Source organism: Pseudoliparis swirei, chromosome 14, assembly GCF_029220125.1.
Source record: "Pseudoliparis swirei isolate HS2019 ecotype Mariana Trench chromosome 14, NWPU_hadal_v1, whole genome shotgun sequence".
Lineage (NCBI taxonomy): Eukaryota > Metazoa > Chordata > Actinopteri > Perciformes > Liparidae > Pseudoliparis > Pseudoliparis swirei.
The window spans coordinates 1,244,443-1,269,858 of NC_079401.1; the positions used below are offsets into that span (position 1 = coordinate 1,244,443).

At 49.1% G+C, this 25,416-nt stretch overlaps 2 protein-coding genes across 3 annotated transcripts; one reads left to right on the plus strand and one right to left on the minus strand.

Annotated features, from left to right (window-relative positions):
• Positions 1–359: 359 nt before the first annotated feature.
• Positions 360–5,376, minus strand: LOC130204566 (DBF4-type zinc finger-containing protein 2 homolog). Its single transcript, XM_056431387.1, has 2 exons — positions 4,494–5,376; positions 360–3,539 (listed from the first exon to the last, which is right to left on the minus strand). Exons 1-2 carry the CDS (start codon positions 4,497–4,499, stop codon positions 2,580–2,582), a joined length of 966 nt encoding a protein of 321 aa, XP_056287362.1. The 5' UTR covers positions 4,500–5,376; the 3' UTR covers positions 360–2,579.
• Positions 5,377–5,577: 201 nt separating this feature from the next.
• On the plus strand, positions 5,578–25,286 carry ahr2 (aryl hydrocarbon receptor 2). 2 transcript variants are annotated; one of them, XM_056431371.1, is made up of 11 exons: positions 5,578–5,968; positions 8,415–8,602; positions 19,403–19,542; positions 19,615–19,704; positions 19,840–19,951; positions 20,242–20,381; positions 20,473–20,675; positions 20,761–20,870; positions 21,009–21,150; positions 21,226–22,552; positions 22,712–25,286. In XM_056431371.1, exons 1-11 carry the CDS (start codon positions 5,910–5,912, stop codon positions 22,793–22,795), a joined length of 2,595 nt encoding a protein of 864 aa, XP_056287346.1. In that variant the 5' UTR covers positions 5,578–5,909; the 3' UTR covers positions 22,796–25,286. The 2 variants fall into 2 exon arrangements, with proteins under 2 accessions (XP_056287346.1, XP_056287347.1); XM_056431372.1 differs by having other exon boundaries at positions 21,226–22,579; positions 22,712–22,798.
• The last annotated feature ends 130 nt before the right edge of the window (positions 25,287–25,416 follow it).

The following is a 25,416-nucleotide window of genomic DNA, read 5'->3' on the forward strand; positions in this document are numbered from 1 at the left end:
AAATCAACTGAAATATTGCAAGCCTTTTATTCTTTTAATATTGCTGATTATGGCTTACAGCTTAAGAAAACTCTAAAATCCTATCTGATAAAATTTTAATATTTCCTCAGACCAAGTAAAAAAAAAGATTTATAACAGCTGAGTGTTTGTCAAGGCTCAGGAAACCCTTGCAGGTGTTTCGAGTTAATTAGACAATTCAAGTGATTTGTTTAATACCCTACTAGTATACTTTTTCATGATATTCTAATATTTAGAGATAGGATATTTGAGTTTTCTTAAGCTGTAAGCCATAATCAGCAATATTAAAAGAATAAAAGGCTTGCAATATTTCAGTTGATTTGTAATGAATCCAGAATGCATGACATTTTTGTTTTTTTAATTGCATTACAGAAAATAAAGAACTTCATCACAATATTCCAATTTTCTGAGACAGTCCTGTATTTCTCCTAAGACTGATATGTTTTAAATAGACAGAACAGTTTCCTCAACAGGAGCATTGTTTTAACATTATTAAAAAGGAAATCTTCAAACTGTCTTTAGAAGTTTAATAAAAAGCTTCCTGTTTATTTAGTAAACAATAATAAGTGTCTTTATTAGAGATGGAGGGCTTGCGTGTGTGTGGTCCTGATGCTGCCCCCCCCCCCCTGGGCCTCATGGCGGTCGGAGGTCTTGCCAGCGCATCTGGATTCAATGTTGTTGTGTTTAATGTCATTCTGAACTTCTGAAAAACAGTTTGTTGTTAAACTTTAACCCAGAAAACACTTTGACATGTTTATTAAAGTCTGAAGTACGAGCGTCACCATGTTCACAGAGTAAAACTCTAACTCAGGTTGTTGTATAATTGTCATTATTAATAATGTGTTCATATTTAAGTGTTCATATTTAAGTACTTTAATGCTGTTTTAGGTTATTAAATACTTATTGTGGTTTATTCTGTAACAATGGATTACACTTCCTTTAAAATAAAAATGTATATATATTTTTTTATTAAATTGTTTTAATTCTATATATAAAAATAATAATATATATGTATATACATTTACATATATGTATATATATATAAATATACATATTTTATTTTGAAAGGGTGACTGAGTTCATGGGAATCCGCCATCACATTGCTCATAAGTGTGTGTGTGTGTGTTGCCCAAAACACACACACACACTTTACAAAGTCATTCACCACAACTCATGTTTGTGTGTGTAGGGAAGTGTGGTCATATTAATCAACCCCAGATAAGCAAAGAGGCCAGACGAGTCCAGTCACTGTGTGTGTTTGTGTGTGTGTACATTACATTTACTCAAGAGCTGCCTTTTCAAAGAACTTCCCTCGTGTATTTGCATATTTGATGTGACTTCACACGGCGACACGTTTCACACAGAACATGTGCTGAACATGAAGCGCTCTGCGCTCCGTGTTGTTGTTTGTGAGTCATCAGGAGAATCTGACCAGCGTTTCCCAGAATGCTTTAGGTTAGTCACGAGAGATGAAGGGGGACGAGCTCTGGAAACAAATACGAAGAAACTAAAGTTCATTTCATTCTGTTTCTCTCCTTGAATATGTATCGTTGACCTTTGACCTCCTCTCTTTTGGGTTAGCAGGACGTGAATGTTGTGTTGACAACATCATGACAGGTGAGTGAAACACTTTCACTTCAGCTGTAGTTGCATTCTTTTCTCTTATTGTCAGGACAGAAAGTGGTTCATGAAGTTCATCTGAAGATCAATCTGCCTTCAGAGGTTCCCGTGACGACAGCCAGAGGGCGACTCGAGGCTGACAGCTGAGTGCCGAGAGCGCAACGTGCTGCCATGGCAACGGGGCGCCAAGCGCTCACCAAGAGAGAAGTGCTTTTTAATGAGAGGGGAGGAGTAGAGGCCTGGTGTGCTCTCAGGTCTCACTGGCCTCCCCCAGTGTCGCAGCTCTGGACATGTGGACAGGTTGGTCTCGTCAGCGCTGCTCCTCTCACAGCGTCACATGTTATTCGCTTCATAAACTATCGATCATTTTTTAATTCAAAGCTGCATTTGCAACCAGCAAAGTGCCCTCAAACACCCGGGGGCCAACACAACCAGCATCTTGACCTCCACAGAGCAAAGGTCACACCAACATCAGGTCGGTGCCCCGTCACGTCGTCCTTCAGGCTGGTCGAACACGTCGTTGATGCGACTCTGAGGGCTGAAGGTGGAGAGGACGTCAGCTGCTCCTCTGCTTGGCTCCTTCATCGCGGCTGCAGCCTCCTCCTCCTCCTCAGTCAGATCATGTTCATGTGAATCCTAAATGTGGACATGCAGTGGGCTTCCCCTCCGCGGTGCCAGAGAGGCTTTGAAGCTCCGGCCTGAGCTCCGAACACAAACACAAACCGGCTTCTCCTCATTATTTCCATCCAGCGGAATCCTGATGCGTGACAGATCATATTTACGACCGACGGCGGAGCGTTTTACTCAACCGTCGTGTTCCAGAAGTCACTTGAAAGAAATCCCAGTTTACTTTAGAACGTCAGATGTTTGATGATGTTGGACGAGCAGCTGCTGACCTCCAGGCTTTGGTATGTTTGGCTCCCGGGAGAACCGGAGAACCTTCAACAAAGAGGAGGAACACCACGAGGCATCAGCCGGCTCCACAGAGATCCTTCACATGCACGGTGCATGGAGCATGGGTGATGCATGGAGCACAGTGCATGGGTGATGCATGGAACACGGGGCACGGTGCATGGGTGATGCATGGAGCACGGGGCATGGGTGATGCATGGAACACGGGGCATGTGTGATGCATGGAACACGGGGCATGTGTGATGCATGGAGCACGGTGCATGGGTGATGCATGGAGCACGGGGCATGGGTGATGCATGGAGCACGGTGCATGGGTGATGCATGGAGCACGGTGCATGGGTGATGCATGGAGCACGGGGCATGGGTGATGCATGGAGCACGGTGCATGGGTGATGCATGGAACACGGGGCATGTGTGATGCATGGAACACGGGGCATGGGTGATGCATGGAACACGGGGCATGGGTGATGCATGGAGCACGGTGCATGGGTGATGCATGGAACACGGGCATGTGTGATGCATGGAGCACGGGTGATGCATGGAACACGGGGCATGTGTGATGCATGGAGCACGGTGCATGGGTGATGCATGGAGCACGGGTGATGCATGGAACACGGGGCATGTGTGATGCATGGAGCACGGTGCATGGGTGATGCATGGAGCACGGGGCATGGGTGATGCATGGAGCACGGTGCATGGGTGATGCATGGAGCACGGGGCATGGGTGATGCATGGAACACGGTGCATGGGCGATGCATGGAGCACAGTGCATGGGTGATGCATGGAACACAGGGCATGTGTGATGCATGGAGCACGGTGCATGGGTGATGCATGGAGCACGGGGCATGGGTGATGCATGGAGCACGGTGCATGGGTGATGCATGGAGCACGGTGCATGGAGCATGGGTGATGCACGTGTAACCCCTGTGAGATGTCTCCTGGTCAATGAATCTCCTTAGAGCTGGGCAGGCTGGTAGCAACTGTTTATTCTGCATTCATACAAAGGGACAGAGGACGTCGTCAGCTTCTGTGGGCAACGTGCTCCGTTCTCATGAGGAATCCCGAGTCGCTCTCGTTACCCATTTCAATAGTCACATTAAATAATATACAAAACAGTGAACTAAAGAAAAAGTGATCGTATAGTGGATTTACAAGACCATAAAATAAATGAAACGGAACAGAAACTGTCTTTCTTAAAGTAACATTATGCAACAATTGTACCTTAAAATAACAGCTTGAAAAAAATTGTGCCCCTACAATGACTTTTAATATGGCGATTTGCGGCTCCGCCATCGGGTCTGTGGGGAAATAACTCCGCTATGTAGGATTCTGGGGCCGCCCGATCCGGGGCGGATGTACTTCGACCTGCTTTCTGGCAGTGATTACGCAACGTCATATAGTGCCACTCCACGCTCGCAGCTCCAGTATAAGGGCGAAGCAAGCGAAGTCTCTTGTCATGAATTACACGTTCCAATGTAAATTATGAATATGTAGCTTTTTGGTGTTGTCAACAATATTGTATTCGATCACACGTACTCCACATTCAAACATTTAGAAAACAACGTATATAGGCTGAAAACGCGATCGGTATTTCATCTAAACTAAATGTCATTCTTTTGGTTATTTTAGCATTCATCTCCGATATCACAATGAATAAAACTATGCAGTCATATTTATGTAAAATCTTTGAATATTCTTAGCTTATCGGTTGACATCATTTCTTGGTTTCTGACTTCGTCTCGTCATCAATACAAGTGTATGCGAGGCTGCATCTATCGTAACTGGGTATTTACGACACTGAAGTAAACGTTAAATACTGAAGGGGGTGCTCCAAGGGAAAAACTCCATTATGGGGCTTTAACTAATTAATTATTCATATTTATAACAATTAAATGACAGAGTAATAATAACAACTCACTCATTAATAACACACTGTAACATACCTGCATTCACACAAAGGGACAGAGGACGTCGTCAGCTTCTGTGGGCAGCTGCGCGTGCTCCGCTCTGGAGAGACGGAGCCACGTTCGTGTTAGCTAGGTTAGCTACTATTAAACATTAATGACTGGCGACGAAACATATACAACTAATACATAACCTAATGAAAACATGACGAATACAATCTAAGACAATTACTAAACAAACAAATAAAGCCAGCTCACTTTTAATTCACTATTCCCATCTATTACCCCGATATAGCCCACAGACCCATACAGACAGACGTTACCTCCTGAGGAATCCCGAGTCACTCTGGGGATCCCCCACAATCCCTTGCGTCTTGGAATGAAATGCAAGTGCACCTTAACCACAGCAGGTGGCGTAAATTCCATTTTAGCTGGATTTAATACAGACCAGATTGACTATGTTACACATGGAGCATGGTGCATGGAGCATGGAACAGGGAATATGATGCATGGTGCATGGATCATTGTGCATGGTGCATGGAGAACAATGCATCGTTCACGATGCATGGTGTGTGGAGCATGATACATGTGGAGCATGGTGCATGGTGCATGGTGCCACTCTCTGCAAACAGCCACAACTCTGGTCTGTTGTCCGCCGCATCTTTCCCAACGCCACTCTCTACATCCTCATCATTAGTTTCTCCTCCGCTTATCTCAGTCCAAACAGGAACTTCTTTGCTTTCTCAACACTCTCATTCCTACCAAATAGTACTTTTTTATCTGAAATGAACCCACTCCTGTCCAGAAGGCGAAAGCGTTGTTCCAAAAAAAGTAAAAAGTAAAAATAAAATAAAAAAATAAAAAAATAAAAAAATAAAATAATGAAATAATATAATAATAAAATAATAACGTATAATAATAAATAATATATACATAACTGTAATACTTTAATATCTTTAAATAATATGAAAATAATGTTATTTAAGGTCGTCCTGATTGGAATGCATTGCTCCACTCATCCCCGGTCCGCCGTGCCGGTGTCAGTTGGCTAACATTTGGTCCACCTTAAAAGATTTCTGCTCGCGCGTCGCGCGTACACGAGTACAGTCGCGGGAACGCGCAGCGGCAACAGGCAGCAGCAGTCCTGTCAGGTCGCTCAACCGAGGTGAAGCACAGGCGTAAAGACGTTATAACGTCTAAAAGTCGCGGTATTTCCGGTAAATCGGTGCATGAATACTTCTCCGCGGGGACTAGTTTGTCGTTGCGATAGTTAGCCGACGTCTCGCGGACGTTTTGGGGGCAATAAAGTCCTCAGAAAGTGAGTCTCTGTCAGACCGACGACGAGCTTCAGGAGGAGTTCCCCGCGGAGGGATGTGAGGTCCCGATGGGAGCTGGGGACGCGTTCACGGACAACCGGGATAAAGGCGCTTCTGTGGGTGTTGTTTAGCCGGCAGCATGCTGGCGAACACGGCGCTTTACGCCGCGAAGAAGCGGAAGAAGCCGGTGCAGAAAATGTGAGTAAACAACCATAAACACGTCCAGAAAGTGTAATACTCACATAGTATATATAATATATATGTGGTGCTTCATAAGCTGGTATACAATAGTTTATATTGTACTTCATATGTACTTTTTATGTGTGTAATGTTCCTGTGAGTCACTGTACCCCCAGAATACAATGTTGAGAAATACTCTCTGTATACAACATGCTTCAGTGGGTACGGAACCGAGTTACTGGGTTCTACAGCACTGGTTCTATACTAGACCCGTAGAATGCTGTAAAAACCTTTTTAAGAGAGGTTCCTAAATGCACCACGCTCAACTGGTACCGACTAGACAACTATAACATAGTTATATTGTACTTGTATGTCTGCAATACTCCTGTGAGTCACTGTTGTACTTGTACTACTTGTGTACAACGCTGCATGGTTCAGTTGTTTACACACACACACACACACACACACACACACGTGTATGATGCTTTTATTGCAGTAAAATAAGGTTATATATTCAGATATGGTTCTACTGTGAAGCAGATATGGTTCTACTGTGAAGCAGTAGTTGCTCCATTGTGCTGAATGCATGAGGCAATAAAGTCTCATTTCCTGCTGTGGTTCTGCAGGGTTCTGCTGCAGGGTTCTGCTGCAGGGTTCTGCTGCAGGGTTCTAGTCCATTCCCATTCCTGCAGTAGTGAAAGGCTCGTGTCTCGTTGCCGTGGGTTCTGTTGGTGAACCCGAGAGGGGAGAGGAAATCCCTTCATCGCTATAATCAGGTTCCACATTCCTCAGAGTTTATTTCTGACTGGATTTAAACTGCGTCTCGTCTTCTCTTGAAGTCCCCCCAGAACCCCCGGGGGGCCCCACAGCTTGAGAACCGCAACTGTTCTGTGGTTCAGAAAACCTCTCATGGCCCTCTAAAGAACCGCCTGGAGAACCGATCTGCAGCTCCAGCCCAGAGGGTTCCTCTTGGACCCCTCCTGGTGCCAGAACAAGTTCTGTCGGTTCATCTGAGACTGGAAGCTGCTTCAATACTTCCTTCCAGACGCCTCTCTGGTCTTTAAAGCCCGGTTCCCCAAAGCCCGGTGCAGAAACAGGGTTTCCTGGACCCCTCGTGGTTCTCCACAGAACCCTTAGAGAACCTTACAGTGAAAGCAGAGCCACACAGTAATGTTGTGATTTTTAACTTTTAACCAGCCAGACGGGGGGTGTTAACCAGAACCACCAGAACCACCAGAACCATGGCCAGAACCAGTGTGTGTGTGTGTGTGACTACCTGCATTAATCATAATCAGAACGTGGAGCGAGAGCGCTCTCACGCAATGTTTCCATGAGGGAGGAGGGAGGATGTCGTAATCTGTTTTTTCCTCCTCCTCCTCCTCCTCCTCCTCCTCTGGGTGTTTTTAGGGGTTGTTTCTTTCCTCCCTCCCTCAACACACATTAACATAGCTCACGCAAGGCTTTCATAACTCTGCTGCCTTCGCCGACTTTCTTTCTTTCTTTCTCTTTTTGTCGTAGCAACAGACAAACACACGGGGACTCTTTTCTCTCTTTGGTGGCGATGTCGCGCTACAGGCAGCTCCCTGTTTACTCTCTGCTCAACAACAGAGCTTCAACGTGTAGGAAGACACAGACTCCTTTAAATCTGAGTGAACAGACTGAAGCTGTGCAGCTGTAACATGGACTCTGAGCCTGTGTATATATGTATATTTATATACATATAGAGATGCATCAGGCCCCTGACTTCAGGGCCGATCTGGGCGATAGAGCGAGGAGCAACCACACGGCGCTCATTGTTCTGCTGCCTCAGGAATGCAGCGATAGCATCTCCACTCAGATATGTTTCTGGAGTATTATTGGAAACAGATGTCTTATTAACAGGAGGGGGGGGGGCTTTATGGTACAGGCCGGTCTCGTTCCCTCAGACCCGTAACAGTAAAGAGATGTGAAGTGTGAGGTCATGCATGTGCTCGTAAGGTTCTCAGGTGAGTCCCTCTGAGACGTCCTCTCCCTGGAGGAGCTGAGGGTCACACAGGAGACGCCAGGAGATGAGGAGGAGAACCCAACTCAGAGCGGCCGGCTCTCGACTGGCTGTTGGCTTTTATTGAATGTGAACATATTTAGCAACAGGCTGAAGTCATGAGGCCAAATCCTCCCACGACATTAAAAAAATTACTTTACGTGTTTGTTTACCACGATGATTGTTCTCTTTCATTTGAATGTAACATGTAACATGTAACAACGTAACTTGTTACGTTGTTACATGTTCATATGGTTACATTGTTACATGTTACATGTTACATTGTTACATTAATCACGTGTTTCTCATAAAGTGTGCGATAGCATCCAGATACATTTATTTTTGGCAGCTCATTTCTGTTCATATTGAAAGAATTTTGATCCATGTTTTTAAGCCTCCTCCTCCTCCTCCTCCTCCTTAACGTGGTCCTCTCTGCTCCTCCAGACCCAAGCCCCCTCCTCCCGATGGCATCAAGTCCAACCCGTCCAAGCGGCACCGTGACCGTCTGAATGGCGAGCTGGACAAGCTGACCGGCCTGCTGCCCTTGAGCCAGGAGGTGCGGGCGCGGCTGGACAAGCTGTCGGTGCTCCGCCTCAGCGTGGGCTACCTGAAGGTCAAGAGCTTCTTCACAGGTGAGCTGCTCTGAAGCAGGAGGGAGGAGAGAGGCATCTTCATGTGGGGTGATGACTCGTTCTGCTCCTCTGAGAGAGGCTTACAGTGAAGGGGCGGGGCTACAGCAGTGACCTTTGGCCCTTCTGGCTCACCGTACATTTGGAGCTGAACAGCAGCGTCTAAAGAAAACGACTTCTTATCATGTTCATGCAACCTTTACTCCTCTATAACTGACCTTTACTCCTCTATAACTGACTTTACTCCTCTATAACTGACCTTTACTCCTCTATAACTGACTTTACTCCTCTATAACTGACCTTTACTCCTCTATAACTGACTTTACTCCTCTATAACTGACCTTTACTCCTCTATAACTGACTTTACTCCTCTATAACTGACCTTTACTCCTCTATAACTGACCTTTACTCCTCTATAACTGACCTTTACTCCTCTATAATATAACTGACTTTACTCCTCTATAACTGACCTTTACTCCTCTATAATATAACTGACCTTTACTCCTCTATAACTGACCTTTACTCCTCTATAATATAACTGACTTTACTCCTCTATAACTGACCTTTACTCCTCTATAACTGACTTTACTCCTCTATAACTGACTTTACTCCTCTATAACTGACCTTTACTCCTCTATAACTGACTTTACTCCTCTATAATATAACTGACCTTTACTCCTCTATAATATAACTGACTTTACTCCTCTATAACTGACCTTTACTCCTCTATAACTGACTTTACTCCTCTATAACTGACCTTTACTCCTCTATAACTGACTTTACTCCTCTATAACTGACCTTTACCCCTCTATAAAATAACTGACCTTTACTCCTCTATAATATAACTGACCTTTACTCCTCTATAACTGACTTTACTCCTCTATAACTGACCTTTACTCCTCTATAATATAACTGACTTTACTCCTCTATAACTGCCGCTCATGCTCATATCTCTCCATAACCAGATGCATGTTCCTCCTATGGAGGCAGCTCTAGTCTTCAGACTACCTGCACAGCTGCGTTGATCTCATCCTTCTCCCTGGAAGGTGACACCCTTCATCCCGTAATGACTCATTCTGGGACTCCCTGCTGCTTTGCCCCGCAGCCAGTGAAGGTAACACGCCTAATGGAGTGTATCATTACAGTTATTACAGCCCAGAACAGATTCATCCATCAGGGAGAAGAAGAACCGGTTGCCTGTGAGGAGCACATTAAAAAAGCTTCATGAGAAGGACCCTCCCCCCACTACCCCCCCACTCCTCCACCCGTTTCCTGTTGCCCCCCTGCAGCACCAAGAGGCCCCTTCGACTCCTCAAACTCCTCTAACAGACGCTGCAGGACTCTGGCTCATTGCTGCAGCAGGAGGCCTGTCATATATATATATATAGAGAGAGAGAGGGAGAGAGGGATGAATCCAGAGAGCATTGTGGGTACAAACCTTCATTTCCTGGTCCCTCGTTATCATTCTGGATGATCTTTTATTATTTCATTAGCTTTTGGTCGTTTCCTGTGAGGTCGTTGTTAATCTGTTGAAATCTGATATCTGGGCGAGATCCTCTCTCTCTCTCTCTCTCTCTCTCTCTGCTCCTCGTTGTGATAGAAAGTCCTTTTAGAGCATTGCATATAACAGTGTATATAAAGCACTTAACCATCCAGATAAAAGCCACAGGAGAGGACAAAAGGACAGGGAATAAAAATAATACTGAACACAATAAAACACGAGACATCATGTCACAGAAACTCCATAAAATTAACTTTACAAGGAGGTTTTACTAGGCGGCACCACACAGCTGCTCCAGACTGCCTCCCCCCGAGAGGACCCTGGAGTGAGAGCGTCTCAGGCCCCGTGTCACATGACGCTTGTTTTAGTGAATTCAATCACATCCTCAAGCTCTGCTTGGCGTCCATAACCAGTTCACCCTGCTCGTTTCTGTCGGTGCTGAAGTAAAGAAACGTTTCTCTTTGCATCCATGCAAACCTGTCCATGGAGCCTGAGCCCTGAGCGTCGGGCCGCTGGCTCTCTGGATTGTGGATATTTGTCAGAAGAGAGTCGACCACAGCGGCCATGAGACAGGAAGTAGTTCCAGGAGGGTGAGACGTCGGTTCCCAGCTTTAAGATACTAACTGAGGAGGCCGGCGCTGCGTCCTAGTTTCTTTTGTTGTTTCCTAAAGCTCAGACTTGAACGCCTCCTTTGTGCTCCTCCTGAGCGGCGGCGAGGCCTCCAGACGCCGGCGGGAGCCTCAATTAGATTATCGTTCACGAGGAATGTGGACGAACCACAAGACCTCACTGTCATGTAGACACAGGCCCACCTTTATTTACCTGATAAAGACTGGAATATATATATATATATAGATATGTAATATTTATATATAAATATATATACATATATTATTTATATACAAACATATATATGTATATTTATATATAATATATATATTATTTATATATATTTATAAATATATACATATAAAAACAATAATATATATATATATATATATATATAAATAATATACATATATATATATGTTTAAATATAAATATAATATTTATATATAATATATATTTATATATATATGTATATATAAATAATATATTTATATATATTTATATATTGCGTTTACCAAATGCAGCAGTCGGAGTTGGACGGTGAATTTCCCAGCATGCTTCTGACCGTACAAAGAAGACCCTGGAGTGCAAAGGCTCATGGGAAGGCCAGGCGGGCAGGATGCGTGGCAGAGAAAGGAGCGCTCTGTGTCCGGCGTCTCGGCCGGCCGGTGGGAAACACCCGGGGGTTCGATCCCATGGCCGACACGCACAGCACGCCATTGTTCTTTCTGAACCGCTCGTCTACAGCCACGGCTCTGGTTATCCCCAGTGTGTCTGTGTGTGTGTGTGTGTGTGTGTGTGTGTTTATGTGTCACAAGGAATGAGGGAATGTCTGCTGCATGAATGAGATCAGAGCTGGGGAAGGAGAAGAGGCTCTTCTGAGACCAGGTGCTCCCTGTTGATCAATGACGTCATGATGTTGATAATAATCAATGAGAAGGTTGTCTTCAGCTTCGTGAAGAAGACGAGCTGTGAGGACTGTGTGTGATGTGAGGTCTGATAATAGCTGAACCTCCTCCTCTGCTGGGCCTCAGGAAGCTCACACACACTCACACGTGTAGTCAGAGGTCAGAGGTCAGAGGTCAACAGTTACTGGATGACAGAACTAGTTGTGGTGGTTTAATGCAGCAGCTGGCAGAGATCCAGACCAGCAGACCCAGGTCTCATACTGGGTCCATAACGATGATTCAAGACACATCTAGACAACTGCAGGAAGGATAAATAAATAATACATTACAAATAAATAAGAAGTAATAAATAAATTATAAATATATTATAAATAAATAATAAAGCAACATGCACACTGATTATCAGTACTTTAGTAGTCCTGTGGTAGTACTGTGGTAGTTCTTTGGTAGTACTGTAGTACTTTGGTAGTACTATGGTAGTACTGTGGTAGTACTGTAGTACTTTGGTAGTACTGTAGTACTTTGGTAGTACTGTGGTAGTACTGTAGTACTGTAGTACTTTGGTAGTACTATGGTAGTACTGTAGTACTGTGGTAGTACTTTGGTAGTACTGTAGTACTGTGGTAGTACTTTGGTAGTACTGGTAGTAGTACTGTGGTACTGTGGTAGTACTGTGGTAGTACTATGGTAGTACTTTGGTGCTGTAATGGTGTACTGTGGTGGTACTTTGGTGGTGCTGTGTGCTGGTACTTTGGTAGTACTATGGTAGTACTGTAGTACTGTGGTAGTACTATGGTAGTACTGTGGTAGTACTGTGGTAGTACTATGGTAGTACTATGGTAGTACTGTGGTACTGTGGTGCTGTGGTGCTGTGGTGGTACTATGGTGGTACTGTGTAGTACTGTGGTGGTACTATGGTGGTACTGTAGCACTGTGGTGGTACTGTGGTGGTACTATGGTGAGTACTGGTGGTACTGTGGTGGTACTATGGTGGTGCTGTGGTGCTGTGGTAGTACTGTGGTAGTACTTTGGTAGTACTATGGTAGTACTGTAGTACTGTGGTAGTACTATGGTAGTACTGTAGTACTGTGGTAGTACTGTGGTAGTCCTGTGGTAGTACTGTAGTACTGTGGTAGTCCTGTGGTAGTACTGTGGTACTTTGGTAGTCCTGTAGTAGTAGTGAGTAACATTCCTCAGGCGTGCCTGAACGAAGCTCCCCGACCTGTTTGACTTCATTCACCTCAAAGCAACGAGCTTCAGATTCATTGACTCAAAGGTAAACACACAGTGAAACGTGTGTTTACCTTTCATCTTGAAGCAGGAACACAGGCGAGCAGCTCTTAAAGGGCCACACACGCGTTTACAGTGTGTCTCTGTGTGTGTGTGGACTAACTGGTTTCCATTGTTTGTCACTTAGCATATTAAATTAGCATTTTAACATTTTGTTTTTGTTCATTTCAAACTGGTTTTCTGCTGATGGCTCAGTGTTTTATTTATTTATTTAAAAGGAAGAGCAACAGGAGAGAAGAGAGAAGATGCTGATCACTCAGACATGATCAGACACACGAGATCACACTGATAGTGTGTCCATAACACACACACACACACACAGACCTCTGCCAGGAACAGACGTAGCCGTCAGTTGTTTTTGGGTGTGTGTTCTTATCTTCTTTTCATGTGCGTATCTCTAAATGTATTTCTGAGTTATTTCTGTAAACGATGTGTGGGTGTGTGTGCGTAAGTGTGCAGCTGCATGCATGCATGTTCTGTTCACACTTGTTTAAGTGTGTAGTGCTATGTAAACTGTGTCTGGCTGCTGCACACACACACACACACACACACACACACACACACACACACACACACACACACACACACACACACACACACACACACAGGTTCTCCTCTCTTCTAACTAGTTCTTTGGTTCTGACAGGAGTGAGACCTCCTCCCTCTCCGCAGCAGATATGACCCCCCCCCCCCTCTTTCCCCTTCGCTTGTCTAAGTAAACTCTTTACACGCAGCTCTGCTGGCCGCCTGCCGAGCCTGTCAGTCACCACTCAGGGCTCCTCAGCCTGCAGTCAGTGCTCGGGGCCGGGCTCTGGTTACATGATGAAACCTTCAGTACGGAACGTGTGTTGGGTCGACAACTCGGGAATCGAACCTGTGGCATCACCGGACCACTTTACCTCCCTCCTGGTTACAGTGCTGCCCTCCCACCTCCTCCCACCTCCCCTTTGCCCCCCCTCTCCTCCCCTCCTCCCCTTTACCCCCCCTTTGTGTGTGTGTGTGTGTGTGTGTGTCGGCTCACCTCTAGGACTCACTCTCCTTTTGGGCGCGGCCCTGTGGATGTCTGTGGTTATTGAAACAGGAAGTGGCCGTTAGGAACTCAATGAACAGGTGGGACTCGTGATGAGTGACAGACGTGGGGAGGAGAAGCAGCGAAATGGAGCGATGATGAAGAAAGAGACGTTCAGGTGATGTGTAGCAACACCGGGCTGTGGATCAGGAACAGGAAGCTGGTGATAGAGGGAGAGAACCAGATCCTCTCTGCTCCGCCATGTCCAAACCATGCAGAGGGAAAGAGAGAGAGAGCTTCAACTGAGAGGGAAAGAGAGAGAGAGTGATTCTGATCTCCTGTCACCCCTCCTCCTCCTCCCCCCCCCCCTCCAGCAGTCCAAAGGGATGAGGAACAATGCCTGCATTGATTCAAGATTCAAGATTCAAGATGTTTTATTTGTCACATACACACACAGGGTGTGCAGTGAAATGAAAGTGGCAATGCTCAGCAGGAATGTGCAAGGGCAACAAGTACACACTATTTACAAATAAAAAACAACACAATATTTACAGTAAGTGTGTGTGTGTGTGTGTGTGTGTGTGTGTGCCTAAGAGGGGCAGTTGTGTGGGTCTATGTGGGGGTCCTGGTGAGGTCGGAGTTCACAGTCCTGATGGCCTGAGGAAAGAAACTCCGTCTCAGTCTCTCTGTTCTTGCAGCGTGACTACGGGCGCCTGCCTGACCGCAGCAGCTGAAACAGTCTGTTGTTGGGGTGGTGAGGATCCTTCATGATCCTGCCGGCTCTGGTTCTGCACCTCCTGGTGTACAAGTCCTGCAGGGTGGGGAGTGTAGTTCCAATAGTGCGCTCAGCCGAGCACTACTCTCTGCAGAGCCTTCCTGTCCTGAGCGGAGCAGTTGCCAAACCAGGCTGTGATGCTTCCTGTCAGGACGCTCTCTACAGCTCCAGAGTAGAAGGACTGAAGGATCCTCTGGGAAACTTTAAATTTCCTCAGCTGCCTGAGGTGGTAGAGGCGCTGCCTTGCCTTTCTCACCAGAGTGTCTGTGTTTGTTGACCATGTCAGATCCTCGGTGATGTGGACTCCCAGGTATTTATACCCGCTCACCCTCTCCACAGTAGTCCCGTTAATCCCCAGTGGTGAGGACGTCCTCTGTTGTTGTACCCTCCTAAAGTCCACAATCAGCTCCTTAGTTTTGGTGACATTCATGATGAGGCTGTTGTCCTGGCACCAGAGTGACAGATCAGCAACTTCCTCCAGGTAGGCCTTCTCGTCGTTGTCGGAGATCAGGCCCACCACCACTGTGTCATCCATAAACTTGATGATGGTGTTGGAGCTGAACCTGGCCACACAGTCATGTGTGTACAGGAGTACAGTAGGGGCTGAGGACGCAACCCTGGGGATCCTGTGTTCAGGGTGAGGATTTGGAGTGTGTCTGCCCACCCTGACCACCTGTGGCCTGGCGGTCAGGAAGTCCAGGATCCAAGCACACAGGGGTGTTCAGTCCCAGCTCAATCAGCTTGCCGGCCAGTCTGGAGGGACTATGGTGTTGAAAGCTGAACTATAATCAATGAACAGCAGTCTCACATAGCCCCTTCTGGCTGTCCAGATGAGAGAGTGTGGTGTGCAGTACCTGGGAGACAGCATCATCCGTGGATCTGTTTGGGCGATAAGCAAACTGCAGCGGGTCCATGGAGGAAGGGAGGAAGGCGCAGATGTAGTCCTTTATCAGCCTCTCAAAGCATTTCATGACCACCGGTGAGGGCCACGGTCGGTAGCCATTCATACATGCTGGAGAAGCATTCTGGGGCACAGGGACAATAGTGGATCTCTTGAAGCAGGCGGGGCCCACGGCCTCAGCCAGCGAGAGGTTGAATATTGTGGTGAACACTGGAGCTAGCTGGTTAGCACAGGTCTTCAGTACTCGCCCAGATATGCCATCTGGACCTGCAGCTTTCCTGGTGTTCACCCTCAACAGAGCCCTCCTCACACTGTGCTCGGTCACAGAGAGTGTGTGTTCATCCCCAGCGGTAGAACTCACCTCGGCTACGCTAACGGTGTTGTTGTTAGCCGGCGAGCTAGCGCTGTTGTTGCTAGCCTCAAACCGTGCATAAAATGAGTTCAGGTCGTCCGCTAGGGATGCGTCGGCACTCACCATTGCGCGGGGTCTGCTCTGGTAGTTTGTGATAGTCCGTAGCCCCTGCCATAGGCGCCTGGTGTCGCGCTGCTCCATCTGTGATTCCACTCTGTCTCGGGTTCCACTCTGAGCTCTCGGGTTTCAAAGAGCTTCTGAGCGGCGTGACAGAGAGAAGCAGCCGTGAGTGATTTCCTGTCCTGCGGGGTCGGCGGGGTCACCTCGGTACAAACGCTTCTTCAACAGCTCTTTAGACACACTATGAAAGTAAGAAACATTATATTTTATATTTTGTGGTCAGATGAAGGCCCCTGGGGGGGGGGTAGAAGTCAGCTGTTCCTAGCGTTGGGGGTGGAAGGTGTGGATGACGTGTCACCCCATTAAAGAAGGAGGGGGAGTTCCCCAGGGCACCCGCCTGGGTCCTCTCAGGTTTCCTGTTTTCATTTATGATTCATCTGTTTTTTTAGTTCTATATTTTCTTCAGTTTGTGTCTCTTATTCCTTTTTAAATATCAGACGTTCTGTACCTGTACCTCACACACACACACACACACACACACAGACACACACAGACACACACAGACACACACACAGACACACACACACACACACACAGACACAGACACACACACACACAGACACACACACACACAGACAGACACACAGACACAGACACACTATGGCGACAGTGAAGCCGAAGACGTTCGTTCTTGCGCCTAGTTTTGGACAACACATCTTTAGTCAATATTTGCCACATGCTCTTTGTGTAAAGTGTGTGTCTCTTAAATGTAAGAACAATAAAGAACACACATTTGATCCTGTGCATTTGTAAAATGACTGAAGAAGGTTTGCCAGCTTTAGTTTGTGCTCATATCGTCCTTTACGTGTCCTTTATGTGTCCTTTCCTTCCTCCTTGCTTTGCCTCCATTATGTCATCTTGTGATCCGGGTGGTCAAACCTCCAACAACAACTCATGAATCAAACTAAATAAAGTAGAGCAGCCCAGGAGGGCGTCTCTTCTACTTCTTCTTTGTGTCAAGGCCTCTTGGCGCTCCGCTGTCCTGGGATTGGAACCATGTGTCCTCCGCCCTCGTCACGGAGCGGGGAGTCGGGTTCCTCTGGCTGAAGCTCTCGTTGGGCTCCTTGATTCAAGCTGTGCTGCCACCTGGTCCCCCTCACAGGACTCTAGAGCCACCTGGTCCCCCTCACAGGCTTCTAGAGCCACCTGGTCCCCCTCACAGGCTTCTAGAGCCACCTGGTCCACCTCACAGGCCTCTAGAGCCACCTGGTCCCCCTCACAGGCCTCTAGAACCACCTGGTCCCCCTCACATGCCTCTAGAGCCACCTGGTCCCCCTCACAGGCCTCTAGAACCACCTGGTCCCCCTCACATGCCTCTAGAGCCACCTGGTCCCCCTCGCGGGCCTCTAGAGCCACCTGGTCCCCCTCACAGGCTTCTAGAGCCACCTGGTCCCCCTCACAGGCCTCTAGAGCCACCTGGTCCCCCTCACAGGCCTCTAGAACCACCTGGTCCCCCTCACATGCCTCTAGAGCCACCTGGTCCCCCTCACAGGCCTCTAGAGCCACCTGGTCCCCCTCACAGGCTTCTAGAGCCACCTGGTCCCCCTCACAGGCCTCTAGAGCCACCTGGTCCCCCTCACAGGCCTCTAGAGCCACCTGGTCCCCCTCACAGGCCTCTAGAGCCACCTGGTCCCCCTCACAGACCTCTAGTGTCACCTGGTCCCCCTCACAGGCCTCTAGAGCCACCTGGTCCCCCTCACAGGCCTCTAGAGCCACCTGGTCCCCCTCACAGGCCTCTAGAACCACCTGGTCCCCCTCACATGCCTCTAGAGCCACCTGGTCCCCCTCACATGCCTCTAGAGCCACCTGGTCCCCCTCACAGGCCTCTAGAGCCACCTGGTCCCCCTCACAGGCCTCTAGAGCCACCTGGTCCCCCTCACAGGACTCTAGAGCCACCTGGTCCCCCTCACAGACCTCTAGTGCCACCTGGTCCCCCTCACAGGCCTCTAGAGCCACCTGGTCCCCCTCACAGGCCTCTAGAGCCACCTGGTCCCCCTCACAGGCCTCTAGAGCCACCTGGTCCCCCTCACAGGCCTCTAGAACCACCTGGTCCCCCTCACATGCCTCTAGAGCCACCTGGTCCCCCTCGCGGGCCTCTAGTGCCACCTGGTCCCCCTCACAGGCCTCTAGTGCCACCTGGTCCCCCTCACAGGCCTCTAGAGCCACCTGGTCCCCCTCACAGGCCTCTAGAGCCACCTGGTCCCCCTCACGGGACTCTAGAGCCACCTGGTCCCCCTCACGGGCCTCTAGAGCCACCTGGTCCCCCTCGCGGGCCTCTAGAGCCACCTGGTCCCCCTCACAGGACTCTAGAGCCACCTGGTCCCCCTCACAGGCCTCTAGAGCCACCTGGTCCCCCTCACAGGACTCTAGAGCCACCTGGTCCCCCTCACAGGCCTCTAGAGCCACCTGGTCCCCCTCACAGGCCTCTAGAGCCACCTGGTCCCCCTCACAGGCCTCTAGAGCCACCTGGTCCCCCTCGCGGGCCTCTAGAGCCACCTGGTCCCCCTCACAGGCCTCTAGTGCCACCTGGTCCCCCTCACAGGCCTCTAGAGCCACCTGGTCCCCCTCACAGGCTTCTAGAGCCACCTGGTCCCCCTCACAGGCCTCTAGAGCCACCTGGTCCCCCTCACAGGCCTCTAGAGCCACCTGGTCCCCCTCACAGGCCTCTAGAGCCACCTGGTCCCCCTCACAGGCCTCTAGAGCCACCTGGTCCCCTCACAGGCTTCTAGAGCCACCTGGTCCCCCTCACAGGCCTCTAGAGCCACCTGGTCCCCCTCACGGGCTTCTAGAGCCACCTGGTCCCCCTCGCGGGCCTCTAGAGCCACCTGGTCCCCCTCGCGGGCCTCTAGAGCCACCTGGTCCACCTCACAGGCCTCTAGAGCCACCTGGTCCCCCTCACAGGACTCTAGAACCACCTGGTCCCCCTCACAGGACTCTAGAGCCACCTGGTCCCCCTCACAGGCCTCTAGTGGCTTCATCTGGTTGGCATGATCCCGTCTTTGTACCCGGCGGTCGTGGCACCGCTCCCTCCATGGCTCCCCGGCTCCACCAATGGTTTGATGTGTTGGGAAACACACGCCCAGTGCTCTACACCAGCAGCCTCCACTACTGTAACTGTATTTAGGTGTTGAGAAGGTTTCAGAGCTCACGTGACGTCTTCAGACAATTCAAACACAAAGATTAAATCATGAATTCACATTTTACTGGAGATGAATTCTTCCAATTTCGAGGCAAACGTTGTTGTTCTTGTTGTGAAAGCGTTCTCTTTCTCCCTCCAGCCACCATGAAGAAAGGCCAGAACGGCTCCAGCGAGCGGAGCCTCATGTTTGGGGGAAACATCCCGCCTTCCTCCTCCTCCTTCTCCCAGGTGACCTCCATCGACGGAGTGAAGTTCAACGAGGGCGACCTGCTGCTCCAGGTAACTCCTTAGCCCGGGTGGGTGTGAGGAGGCGCAGCAGGGAGCTCTGAGTGACGCCTCCTCTCGTTCCAGGCGCTGAGCGGCTTCGTGCTGGTGGTGACGGCTGAAGGCTACGTCTTCTACACCTCCCCCACCATCCAGGACTTCCTGGGCTTCCACCAGGTAACACATGCAACCCCAATAACAGGAGAAGAAGAAGAACCAAATACAAAAGCTATAGATGGTGGTGCATTCCCAGTAGCCCATGGTGGTGCATTCCCAGTAGCCCATGGTGGTGTCCTCTCTGTGTCTCTGCAGTCTGACGTGGTCCACCAGAGTGTGTTCGAGTTGATCCACACAGACGACCGGGCGCTCTTCAGACGGCAGCTTCACTTCGCTCTGAACCCCGACACCAGCCAGCAGGACGCCAGTGAGTACTCAAATACACATGTATAAATAATGAAGTTATTATTTATATTAAATATATATATATATATAAATAGGGATGAAAAATAATATCCTTGTATGGATTTGTATTATTATTATTAATTTTTTACTTTTTTATCTGTGTTGTGATTTTTTTTTTGTGAATAAAAATATACAATTAGTAATAAAAAATAAATAAAAAAAGCTAAAAGAAAAATGACAGCACAGATCAAAACAAAGAACTGATAACTGGTTGGTGTAATTAACTCGGTAACGATGTCGTCTCCGCTGCAGGCGAGCAGAGCTCGGCGGAGGTCAGCAGCAACGTGATGACCTACGACCCCCGGGCCATCCCTCCGGAGAACTCCTCCTTCCTGGAGAGAAACTTCTGCTGCCGCTTCCGCTGCCTGCTGGACAACTCCTCCGGCTTCCTGGTGAGCTCACGGCCGGAGCTTCCTCTGGAGGCACCAGGGACGAGGGTCAGAGGTCAGGGGTCGCTGAATGTGTGTGTGTCTTTGTCTCCAGGCGATGAACTTCCACGGCCGCCTGAAGTTCATCCACGGCCAGAACCGGGTGTCGGAGGACGGGGCGCCGGTTCCCCCGCAGCTCGCCTTGTTCGCCATCGCCACGCAGATGCAGCGGCCCTCCATCCTGGAGATCCGCACCAAGACCCTCATGTTCCAGACCAAGCACAAGCTGGACTTCACGCCCATGGGCATCGACAACAGGTAGACACACACGCACACACACACACACACACAATGCAGTAGCTGGTCGTGTCTCTGACGGTGGGCCGCTGTGTGTCTCCTCCAGGGGGAAGGTGGTCCTGGGTTACAATGAAGTGGAGCTCTGCATGAAAGGTTCCGGCTACAACTTCATCCACACCGCAGACATGATGTACTGCGCCGACAACCACCTGAGGAGTGAGTCGCCGCCGCAGCGCTCAGAAGCTCTTTTTAGGGGTTCAAATGAGCGACCTGAACGCACCGCGAGGGGAGAACGAGTCGTTGACCCCGCGATGCAGAAGCCTTTCTGATGTCGAGTGACGGTTTGTCTTCCAGTGATGAAAACCGGAGAGAGCGGCTTCACGGTCTTCAGGCTTCTGTCCAAAACGGGGGTATGGATCTGGGTCCAGGCCAACGCCCGGCTGGTCTTCAAAGCAGGGAAACCGGACTTCATCGTGGCCCGGCAGAGGGCGTTGTTGTAAGTGACAGCCCAAAGGGGGGGGGTCTCTGTCACCCGAGGAGCAGACACCGACTCTTGTTTGGTTGTGTCCAGAAATGAAGAAGGGGAGGACCAGCTCCGCCTCCGCCGGCTGCAGCTGCCCTTCAACTTCACCACCGGGGAGGCGCTGCTTTACGACATCACCCCCACCGTCGACGCCCCCGACCCTTGCTCCGCCCCCAAGCAGAGGAAGTTGGACGACCACACGGTGAGCCGCGAGTCCATGATGGGCTGCATGCTGAGCCAGAACCAGTCCCTGTACTGCGACCACAACAAGAACAACGCCTTCAACACCATCCACGACGCCGCCTTCAAGCACAGCCACGCCACGCTCAGCGTGCCCGGAGACGCCTGGGAGCTCGCCGCGGGCGGCGCGGAGAGGTCCGAGGCCACGGTCCAGGACATGATGGAGACCCTGCAGCAGATCCTCGGGGACGACGACCTCGGCGCCCTGGACATCGAGCCCGAGGAGCTGAAGAGCTGGGAGAGCACCCTGCTGAAGATGAGCAGCAACATCTGCGAGAGCAACGACCACCTGGACGACATCCTGACGTACGTGGAGGAGCAGCTGCAGAGGGAGGGCGGCCTCCAGAACCAGCAGCCCGGGCCGGCCCCGGGCCACATGAAGCTGACCCACATGGATCTTCCTCCGCTGGGTTTCAACGGTCCGACCCTTGGGCTCCAGCTGGGAGCCACTGGTGCTCCAGTGACCTTCAACCCGTCCGCACAGAACCACCTCAGAACCGTGCAAGTCTCTGCCGATGACAACAACCGGGGATTCTCGCCGAGGCGACCTTCAGCCAATCAGATTCACCCCGACCCAGCGGCTCAGCCAATGCAGAGCCCCCGTCAGGCGAGGGCGCCCGACGCACCGGCCGGCCTCCGGGACCCGAGCGCCGGCCGGCCGCTAACCCCCGGGTTCAACCTGCAGGAGAACCAGTGGAGCTCCGACCCGGCCGGGGGCTTCGTGGAGGCGTTCGGCCAGAGCCCGGTTCCCGGTTCCTCCTCGGCGAGCTGCGCCCTGAAGACACAGAGCCACGGCGGTCACAGAGCGGCGTGGCCCCCGGAGCAGCCGCTGGGACCCCACCAGGCGTCGGCCTATCAGAGGAACCCTCTGCACGTGGTCAACGGCGGTCCGATGTTCCGGACGCCAGAGACCTCCGGTGTGCAGCTTCCTGTCCAGCGGGCCGCGGAGCCGCCGAGCAGCTGCATGTTCAGGAGCGTGGCGCTGAGCGGACGGCACCTCGCCGGCAGCCAGGCGCCCCCCATGCCCTCCTGCCTGTACCAGGGTCTCCCCGGGGGGGGGGCCGGCCCGGATCCCAATGAGCTGGACGTCCTGCCGCCGCCGCCGCCGCACCTGGACTTCAGTGAGCAGACGCAGGTCAGCCTGGACACCTCCTCAACATAGGCGAGTTTATCAAGGAGAACACATGATGTGTGTGTGTGGGCACACCGTGGACATGTGGAGGGAATACAGTGTATAGAGGACCTGAAATGTGCTGCTTGGAATATAAATGAATAAATGATGATTTCCCCTCAGATCAACAGCCGGCCGGCCGTCGGGGGCGGAGCCTTCTCCTTCTGCTCGCTGCCCGACGGGAGCGAGTACTCAGAGAGCAAGTAGGACTGAGGAGCCACGACTCCACGCCGCTCTGAACTCATCGGGGGATCAGACTGAAGAACTGAAACGTGAGGAGCCTCGCCTCTCCTCTCCTCTCCCCTCCTCTCTCCTCCTCTCCTCTCCTCTCTCCTCCTCTCACCTCTCATTAGGAAACAGTGATGGAAGCTGTGTGGTTCAGGACATCTGGTCTCTGAGGAGGAGAAAGAAATCTATTTGAAGTTTGTTTTTATCAAAGAAAGAAACATGGATTCCCTCCTTGGAGCCGGTTGGACTATACCAACAGGAGAGGTGTCTCTTCACTGGGCCTCCTCCCTTTCCAGACACACACTGTACAAAGACACAAATCTGACCTTTGTGTGTCTTCTTCATCTCAAGCCGCACTGGGCTCACTACTGCCCCCTGTGGCCGCAGAGCAGAACACACCCACTGCAACTCCTCTCAAACAAATCCATATCTGTGACATATTTACCCGGGTATGTTCATTATTTACCCGGGTATGTTGAATATTTACCCGGGTATGTTCCCCGCCCTCCTCTAAGGGGAGGAGGAGCTGGTGGGCGGAGCCTATTGGATGCTGTGAGGTCAGGAACAATAAGGTCCTGATGCTCTCCAGCGCTCCGTGGTGACTAAGGACCTGGATGACGGTTAAAAGAAAGAAACGTCCGACTCCCGGAGAAACCTGCTTTCTATTTTGAGCGCTCGGAAGGATAAAATATAAATACGTTGTTGTTGTTGTTGTCTTTGTCCTTGATTCTGTTCATTTCAACTGGTTGCTGTGCCAGTGAGGGAGGTTGTGTGTGCAGACAGGGTTTTACAAAGAAAACGCTCAACAAAAGGAGTGAACCGCGTCCTGCTGGCGCCGCTGTTGTGCATCCAGTCGGAGCTTCTTCTTCTTCTTCTTCTTCTCCTTCTTCATATTTATGTGTTGTTGTTTTCCTGTTGTAGGGAGAAAGATAAATACAGACCGAACGCTCCATCTGGGGACGTTTACGACGTTTCCACACAAAACAAGGTGCAGTGGAAACTAGATTATATGTTTCATTGAAAACAAAGTCGCCTCTCGCCTTCATCGTCATGGAGACGACGCGTGAGGTTGTTGCACTGTTCCTTTAAGTGTTCCCAAAGAATAGAAGAGAACTAGTTCACCCATCTCTGACATGCTGATCATTAAAGATTACATGACATGTTTTTTAAACGGACTGAAAGTCAAAGTTAGCGAGACTGCCGATCATAAAGACCAGGATGCAACGCGCCGCTCTTCATCTCTCCGTCCTCTTCCTCTTTCCTGCTCCTGACCTCGAGGTTTATTGATCGACGTTCTCGCTCAGATCGGCAGCAAAAAACCCAGAAGTAAAACTTTGAAAGGCAGCTATTGTGTTTGCTTTACGGGGGAATGGATAACTTCAGTCTGACCTCTTCATGAGTGTTTGTTCTATAATCCTCAAACTCACAGACATGAAACGTTCTTCTGGAATAAGTCTGGTCCAGAAGCTGCAGGATGCCAAAGGGAAGGAGAGATAATGTTATTGATTAGTGATCGCTTCGTTTCACATCATCTTTAACCGAGTATACTTTAAAAGAGGAAGCAATCAGCATTCTTTGATGTGTTGGATGAGTTATTACAGTAATAATGAGACACATCATGGTTTTGTAGCTTTAAAATTGAGCCAGAGAAATTTAAAAATATCCAAAGTGAATCGTCACCAACACCTGCATTTCTCTCCTCGGCAGATTCACCAAAACAAAACCAAATGACATCGCCGCACAGGGATTTATGAGTTCATGAGACTCAAAACGAAGCTCTGGTTTCCGAGGTGTCGGACCTTGAATGCCTCTTTGTGCTTTCAATTCAATCACAAATATAGAAATATTAAATATATATCGTTGCTTGCTTCGAGATGAAAAATAAGCCTTTGTACTTAATTATACTTTTCACTCCCAGGAAGCCAAGGCTCCACATTGCAGTATCTTTTGTACCTGTATATAAATATATATATGTGTCTTCTTTTTGTTTACGTATTGTCCCATATTGTGTATTTTAATGCCATATCGCCTTAATCTGACTCACGCCTACTTCATATTTTGTTCATTCTCTGCACAGCATAAGCATATGTTAACCTCTTGTTATGCGTTGTTTTTGTAACTTTTCAATATGATATCTAGTGAATTCACTATGTGCCTCTCACATGGAGGCGATGTGTTCATGCTCGCCATATTAAAGGTGATCTGATCACACGTTGTGTCTTCCTCCAATACCAACATGTGAACAAAAGTTATCTTTAAGGGTATTTTTTATTTCTCTTTTAATTATAGTTTGATGGAGAAAAAATAGAGGTAAAATAAATGGACAAATTGGAGATGGCGAGAAAGCTTTTTTATAGCATGTTTTATAGCATTATTTGGTGTATTCGATTCAAGGATGAAAAAAAACGTCTCATTCAAAATAATGAGGAAAATGTACATTAAGTTAATTTTATAAACTATTTAAACAGAATTGAATTGTGTATGCGTACTCATTATTGATGTTATTATTGTAGTTCCTCAAGTGTCCACTAGATGGAGCTGAGACTCCACGTTTGCATCTGCTCCAAGTTCAGCCTGTAACGGTTCTGGGCCAGAAGGGA